The 9,085-nt window shown below is 35.8% G+C and overlaps 1 protein-coding gene across 1 annotated transcript in view; it reads right to left on the reverse strand.

The window, feature by feature from the left end:
• Nucleotides 1-7,871, reverse strand: part of RCAN1 (regulator of calcineurin 1) — a 46,087-nt gene extending 38,216 nt beyond the window's left edge. Inside the window, exon 1 of the mRNA XM_027636680.1 lies at nt 7,634-7,871. Within this exon, the coding sequence (XP_027492481.1) occupies nt 7,634-7,840 (207 nt within the window). The 5' untranslated portion in view covers nt 7,841-7,871. The remainder of the gene's footprint in view (nt 1-7,633) is intronic.
• Between the last annotated feature and the right edge of the window lie 1,214 nt (nt 7,872-9,085).

Consider the following 9,085-nt stretch of genomic DNA (forward strand, 5'->3'; position numbering starts at 1 on the left):
CCTCAGGAACTGGGAGAACACCCCTCAGGAACTGGGAGAACACCCCCCAGGATTTCCCACCGATTCTCTCTTTCTCTAATTCCCTCTCCAAGTTCTCATTGGCACAAGGAAATCTGTGCCTATTTAACATCCCAACCTGCGAGAAATGTGCATTTTAATTCTCGTCTTCTTTGGCCTCTTATTTCCTTTCATCCTGCTCCCTAAACTGGAATATTACAACAAATATTCCCAGGACTAAAAACTAACCCGAGCTTTCCATGGTAATGGAAATATTCCTACTGCCACCAGTAGGAATTCCACTCTGAGGAATTATCACAGTCCAGACAAAACCAATAATAATAATTATCAAACTCTATAAAAAATATCAGCGATGGCCTTAATGTATTTAATAATATTATCTACATTTTTTGGGTTACCAGAAGGGAGGGGTTATTTTAACTAGAAACCCACAGAAGTGTTTTATTTAACTACAGGCATTCTGAAGGGCTTCTTCACCTAAAATAAAAATATGGAAATGAGAAAAAACTAATTTATTTTAACAATCCAGCTTTTATCTCCTGGCACTTCAGCAGCTCAGCTGCTCCAGCTTTCTATTTCTACAGAGAAAGGAAGCAGCAACTCTAGGCAAAAAAAAGTAAAAAATAAAAAGAAACAGTTCTTGCCTTTCAGCCAGTTTTTACTTGGAAAACATCCTGATTTTTAAGAGGTCTTTATACAGACATTTATTTTGAAACCAGACCTTCAAAGAAGTTTCCAGAATGGCCAATAAAATAAAATAAAGTGATTTTTTTTGCTTTACCTGCCTGTATCTAAAAGTCAAAGCCTGATTAATTTTTTTTATTAAGCATCCCGAGGTGATTTTTTTTCCAATATCAAGGAATCCATCTATCAAACAACCTCAAAAAGCAAAACCACCTCAAATCCAACTCGTGAACCACCTGAAAATCTGCAAAGGGAAGAGGAGGATTCATCCCTGATGGATTTTAATAAATCAAACTGGCTGAGTATTGACAGCTCTGCTTTATGAGTGGGGCCAGTAATAAATAATGACTCACCAATTAATTAAAAAAAAGTCATTCTGGTTTATCTTGGGCAGTAAAAAGTGCTGGGAGGAAGAGAGAAAAGCTATAAATCAGATACCTCTAAACCAGGCAATTAAACCTCCCAGAAAAGTTCTGTCCTAAATCCCTGTGCTTTTAAAATGTAATCCAAGTTATTATATAATTTATATTTATTATATACCTTGTGCACATATATATTACATGTATTATATACCAGACACCACTCACAAATCAGTCCCACCCCCATTCTTAATATTAATATTCCCAACTTTTTAATCTCTGAAAATATATTTTAATATATTATTATATTTATATATTATACTATATATAGATATATTATATTATTAAATATATTAAATATAAATATATAATATATGTTATATATAAATATATTTTATATGTTGTATATTATAGATAAATATATTATATGTTATATATGTTACATATAAATATTTTATATGTTATATATTATAGATAAATATATGTTATATATTATATATAAATATATTCTATGTTATATATTATAGATAAATATATTCTATATTATAGATTATAGATAAATATTTTATATGTTATATATTATAAATATATTCTATGTTATATATTATAGATAAATATATTCTATGTTATATATTATAGATAAATATATTCTGTGTTATATATTATAGATAAATATATTATATATTATATACTATAGATAAATATATTATATATTATAGATAAATATATTATATATTATTAAATATATTAAATATACTATATATTATTAAATATATATTTATATATAAATAAATGTATATATCACGTATTGATATATTACTATATTAATATATTTTAATATATGTGAAAATATTAACAGAACTCAATATTAATATACTTCAGTATTAATATAATACATAATATGAAATATTATACATATTAAAATATACATTGCTTTAATTTTTTAATGGTTTTACCGTTCAAAATAAAACCAGATTATTGGGATGTGACTCTGAACCAACAGAGCTTTTTTTTTAGAAAGCAGCAGAGTCGAAACAACTCTAAACACTGTCAAAATATATTGATTTTTTTTTTTTTGGCAGAGGAAGAATGAAACCCTTCAAAATATCTGGAGAAAGGCACAGAGGCCCAGAACGAAGTTTGACACCCCCTCAGGGAAGGTTTTGGCACAGGCAGAGCTGTGCTCGTGGAAAAATATTCTTATTTCTCTGAAATCTCTTTCTTTAAATGGGATCTAAGAGGGGGTTTAAGGAGCTTTGAGTAAAAGGATTAAGGAGCCCACGTGACTGGGCCAGGAAGAGATTACCAAAAACTGAGAATTGTTTGATAAAAGAAAGTTTTGTCACAAACTCCTGGGAAATCTCACCGACTTCCTGGGAAGCAGAAATAATTCCAGTGATTCCTGAAGTGTTTAAAAAAAACACCCCAAAATCCGTCTCGTGATTATTTCAGTGGGTTGTAAATCCATTAAAAAGGTCTAAAAACGTGGCTCATTTAACAGCTTGAATTTTAGGTGAGTTCCCAACAAGTTTTTGCTGCTTAAAGCTGAAGGAAAAGCAGAATTTTGAAGGTGTAATTAGGATATTATAAATATAATTAATGTAATTATAAATATCATTAAAATATATAAAAATATATTTTATAATATAAAAATATAAGATAAATATATAACATATATAATATATAACATATATAATATATAACATATATAATATATAACATATAACATATTTCTCTTGAGATTATTATATTGATAAAAATCTTCTGTTCTATTTATTACAGTTCTAAAATACAGATTGTACATTATATTTCTATTGAAATGATATTTATAAAAATATCAGATGAAATTGTCATAGTTATATAGTTCTATGTAGTTATAGTATAAATTTATTAGATAATGAATTATATTTGCATTGAGATCATATTTATGAAAATATTATATTGTTACACTATAGTTATAAAATTATATTATTAGGAAATGAATTCTATTTATATTGAGATCATATTTATTAAGATATTATATTAGATTGTTACATTATAGTTATAAAATTATATTATTAGATAATTAATTATATTTCTATTGAGATCATATTTATTAATATATTATATTAAATTGTTACATTATAGTTACAAAATTATATTATTAGACAATGAATTCTATTTATATTGAGATCATATTTATTAAGATATTAGATTGTTACGTTATAGTTATAAAATTATATTATTAGATAATTAATTATATTTACATTGAGATGATTATATTTATGAAAATATGATATTAAATTGTTACATTCTAGCTGTAAAATTATATTATTAGATAATTAATTATATTTATATTGAGATAATTATATTAAAATATTATATTAAATGGTTATATTGTAGTTATACAATTATACTATTATATAATAATATGAATAATTAGATAATTATATTTATTAAAACGTTACATTAAAATATCATATTAAAGAGTTGTGCTAGGCCATAAAATTGCATTACTGTATAATAAATTATCTTCTAATCCAGGATGATCAGGATTCAACACACCTGAGCCCTGCTCTTCCTGGTTATACAACTCCAGGGATTTCTGACCTTTTTTAGGCTTTATCTTCAAGCCCAAACAGAACATTTCTCTCTTTTGTTTCCCTGAATAATCCCAGAGAGTTCCTCTGTTCCATGGGGTTATGTGAGGACAGCAGGGAACTGCCTCACTCCAATTCCAGGGCCCTTCCAACAGCCCAAATTTATTTCATTTATCCCCCTTTTCCAGCAAAGTTTTCCAGGAGAAAATCCATTACTGGGACAGAAAAGCCCCTTTTCAAGTCATCCAAAAATCCGAGTATTTGCTAATTATGGAAAACCTGCTGCTGCTTTCATGGATTTGCAGGAACTTGGGAAAAAAAAAGAGCAGAATTATCATGGAATTATTAAGGTTGGAAAAGACTTTCAAAGCCACCAGAACCAGCCTTAAACCCACGGCCCTGTCGTGGTTTGAGACCCCCAAAAATCCCATTTCCAAGTCCAAGCCCCCCTCCCACAGCTCATCCCACATCCAGACACTGCCTGAACAATTCCAGAGCCTGGGACTCCACCACTTCCAAAGTTTATCCTGGGGATATTTTAAAGGAATTTCAGGAGCTCAACCCCTCCTAAGGAAAATCCACAGCACCGAAAATTCTCTTCTCAGCAGCCCCGGGGGGAAGTTTCTTTTCCAAGGAACTCTCTGTGTGTCCCTCTGGCACTTCCCAAATTACCCAAGGAGTCTGGAATTAGGCTGGGATTAGCTGGCAGAGCAGAGCTGGGTCACCTACTTAGGCAGGGACTAAGAGGGCACAGAGGGAGTTTTTTAAGCCCTCCTGTGGTTGGACCCAGGATGTGTCACATCCCTTTGGAATTCCAGAATCCAAGGAAGTTTATTTATGGCCACTTGACAGCACAAATTCTAGGAAAAAAAAAAACCACCCTGAGTGTCTCCACTGAGACAGAAAAGCTCTGGAAAAAATGGAATTACCAGCTGAGGAGGATGGGAAGATATAAAAGCAGAATTGCTGGCTTTAATAATTAGCTAATTATTATAATTTTTATTCTTTTTTTTAAATAAATGAGCACACAGGACCAGTTCTATGAGATAAAACTCATCTGGGTTACAATCCCTCGAGTGTAAAAAAATCAACAGCAAAACTACCAAAAAGCTGCAGGTCAGAAAACAGGAACAGAAAATGGGTTCAGCGAGGCAAAAATGGGTTTTTTTGCATTTTTCCAAGGTCGTTTGCCAACCTAGAAATCAAAACTCTTCATTTAAGGTGGTTTCTTGTGCATGAGAATAAAACAAAAGACAGAGAATTTAAAGATATTCCTAAATTGTGCTTTAGAAAAACTTGGGAGTGTTTAAGGGTTCTCTGGAAGATTTAAGGGCTGATATTAAAAAACCACTCATGAAGTATTTTTATTTCTTATGAGAATAAAGTAGAGAATAAACTGTCATTTATTAGTATCTCCCTCTATAGGAGGGTCTGTTTTTTAAGGGATTGGTCACAAACCAAATAAAACTTTGGATTTCTCAACTGGGACCTCGACAGAACGATAAAAAAAAATTTAAAACAAAATCAAAAAAGGGGAGAAATAACAAATTCAAGCAGCATTTCAAGCACAAATCAGTGTTTGGGAAGGGTTAAAATAGAAATAGCTGTCCTGTCTCACCTTTGATTGGATCAACCCTCCCCAAATAGGGCAATCCAGGATTATTAAGGGCCCTTCTGAAGGGAAAAAGGAACATTAATGACACAGAGAAGGTATTTTAGGAGGGTTACACACGCTGGGAAAAGTGGGAAGCTCCCAGAAAAGCAGCAAAGCACACCCAAACTCACAGGATATTTAGAAAACAAAGCGTCTGGTGTGTGTTTTACAACCCCTTTCCTCATCCCTTCAACACCACAAAGCTCCACACAACTGTTTGCTGCAATAAATTGAATTTTCTGTTCACACCCGACAGCAAACCAAGTGAATATTCTTTAAATGAAGCCCCTAACCGGGTGTTAAATTTAAATTATTTAAAATTATTATCTTGGACTCATTTTAGTGTGGTCAGCATCACTTTACACCCCTGAGTGACAAAATATCTTCATTTTCTGAGACACCAGAGCCAGGAAACGCTGTGGGAAAACTGGATACACAGTGGAAGAACACGGGGTTTTCCTCACTTTTCATATAACCTTGTTATATTAAAATACGTAAATAAATAAAATATAAAGAGATATAAAAATACAACCACCCCCCAAAATGCTGAAGGCACCTTTGCCACCCCCAAAATCTGAGATACAGCCTCGGTTCCACCTTCTCCCTCTTTGCAATTTCCCTGACATTTGGCCAAAAGAGCAAATTCAAACCAAATCCAGTCCATGAATGGGTTTCCCTGCACAGTATTTCCAGCTTTCAAGTTATTTCCCACCTCTGTAACTGTACTAACTCCACCTAAATTCTGTATTTCTGTGGTTAAAAGTTCAGTTCCCTGACACTTAAGCTCAATTTTTCCACCTATTAAGAGTCTGGGCACAACCAGCAGGTTTTAAACCACCGGGTCCCAAGTCCCTCAACTCTTCTCTTTCTTTATTTTGCATTATTTATAAAACTCTGAGGCTTTTCTCCCCTCTTGGACACACCTATTTATTCGAGTTCAAGAGAATTCTTCCATCCTTTGCCTCAGAAATGTGAATTATGCAGTAAATGTACAAGTTGCCACCCATGGGTAAGAGAACACAGTTTATGCTGAGATGATGAACATCTAATTAATGGTGAACATCTAATTAATGTGGTATTATTTTAAGGAATCTGCACCCCTTCCTGCTGCAGCTCTTAGGAAGGGGGAGGGAAAAAAAAGACCTTAAAACAATTTTTTATCGTAGTTTTGAGTATACAAAAGACTTTGTCCTCGCCTAAATTAAATTACTGGAGACAGAGATTAATTGGAATAATAAAAAGAAAGACTGAAAAATGGTTTTAAGTGTTCAGAGACTCATCCCTGGGAGTGTCCAAGGCCAGGTTGGATGGAACTTGGAGCAACCTGGGATACTGGAAGGTGTCCCTGCCCATGGATCTTTAAGGTCCCTTCCACCCCAAACCAGCCTGGAATTCCATGATAACACCAAAAGATAAATATATTGGGCATTTAAAATTACATAACCTCAAAAACTGCAATATAATGTAGCTGCATCTCCTATTTTTAATATATTATAGCTGTCAGCAAGTTGAGTATTTCATGAAGACGCGGGTAATTATTTTAAGGGATTTAAAACCAGCACCATTATTGCCTGATTTTTCAAGTCCATTCCCTTTAATTCCCACCCGTTTAAAAAAGCTTAAGCATCTCCCTCAGTATGAAAGACACCAGGAAAGAAGAGCCTGATAGGAAAACCAAGTATAAAAACGCATTAAAAAAAAAAGCAAAAAAAGTGCTTTTGGGTGCCCCGACCAAAACCTCGACCCCGACCAAAACCTCGACCCCCCCCCCAAAACCTCGACCACAACAGCATAAGGTGGCCCAGGGCCAATGTTTTCCCCATTCTGGTCTGCATAAAGCTTCTCCCTGAGCTAAGGGTTGGGGAATTAAAGGAATTAAACGGGGACAGTCGTTGGTGTTGACTCACCGAGGCTGGAAAAGAGCTCCGGGATGTGCCGATGCTCCCGATCCCAGCCCGGGGCACCGAGCGCTGCGTCCCGGCGTTCCCTGGACACCCCCAGGGATGGGGACTCCAAACCTCCCCGGGCAGTTCTAATGTTTAACAACCCTTTCCATGAAGGAATTCCACCTGATGTCCAAGCCGAGCCTCCCCTGGCACAGCTGGAGGCCGCTCCCTCTCCTCCTGTCCCTTGTTCGCCGGGAGCAGAGCCCGAAACCCCCCCCGGCTCCCCGCTCCTGTCAGGGAGTTGCGGAGCGGGATGGGCTCGTTCCCGACACCCGACGGCATTCCAGGCGCGGATCCCGGGCAGGGCAGGGCGCTGTCTCGCCGCCCTTTCCCCTCCGAGCCCCGCCGAAGGTGGCGGCGGCCCCTCACCCGCGGCCCCCCGGCCCCGCTCACCCGGCACGGCCCGTCCTGGAACACGCGCGGGTCCAGGTTGCAGGCGATGGTGGAGGTGGGCAGGTCCCGCAGCGCCACCGCCTCCATCTCGCCGTCAACGAAGCTCCACTCCGTGTCCGTCTCCTCCTCCTCCTCTTCCTCTCCCTCCTCCTCCTCCCCTTCCTCGGGCGGCGGTGGCGGCGGCTCCCGGAGCGGCGGCTCCTCCATGGCCGGGGCCGCGCGGAGGCGGCTGAGCGGACGTTGCCAAGGTGGCTTCACCCGCCCCTCCGGCCGCCATTTTGTTTCCTTCACCCCCGCGCCGTCTGAACCAATAGGAAGCCGTCGCCACCGCCCCCCCGCCCCGTATCAGCCAATAGGAAGCGGCGGCCGCCGTGGCAACAGGTGTTCGGTGAGGCGCCTTCCGCCATCTTGACTGAGGGCAACGACTGTGGGGGAGAGGAACAGACGTTATATATAATATACTATATGCGTGAAATATGCCATAAATACTATATATACTGTAGAGAGACTATATAAAGTTGTCGTGGCTTCGCCTCAGCTGGCAACCGAGCAACACAATGTGTATACATATAGACATGTATATATATGTATGTATATACGGGTATATATATGTATATGTGTATACATATCTATGTATCTATAGATGCATATATATGTGTATGTGTAGAGTGTATATATATATATATGTATATATGTATACCATATAGATATTATATTCACTATATACACCATATATATACTATATACACTATATACATATATAGTCTACATAGGGCATATACATAGTGTATATATACAGTACATATATATACAAAATTATGGTATATATGATATACTGTCTGTGCAGTATATATAGCATAAATATTATATATTATAGTGTAAGTATACAGTGTGTATGTATATACATTATGTATAATATAATACATATTATATATAATACATATTAAAACTATATTAAAACATACTATATATTAAAATATACTATATATAAATGTATAATTATTCAAATACACTATCTATTATTATAGTATAGTAGTATGTATCATATATTATTATTATTATATATTATTATGGTGTTCTACAAATGGGTCACTGAACAGGCAAACAAAAGGAAATTTGGAATTTAAAAAGGCCATAATGTTGTTTGCATAGTTGTGTCTCCTCCTGCTGGTGATTATTTTATCCTTAGAGGAGATATTTTCTTACAATATTCCTTCTTTACTTACGTCAATAAAGCCATAAAGGCTAATTGCAAATATATATATATATATATGTGTGTGTGTGTGTATACATACATGCATATATTATATATATATACACGTACAAATATATACACACATACATATATATATATTTATATATATATATGTAGCACCTCCTTCCAGGGGAAGGCCCAAAAATGAGCTTCAGAGGTCACAGGGTTTTTTAAATTAAATTTATTTACCCTAAACC

Source organism: Corapipo altera, unplaced genomic scaffold (genome assembly GCF_003945725.1).
Source record: "Corapipo altera isolate COAL_440 unplaced genomic scaffold, ASM394572v1 0, whole genome shotgun sequence".
Lineage (NCBI taxonomy): Eukaryota > Metazoa > Chordata > Aves > Passeriformes > Pipridae > Corapipo > Corapipo altera.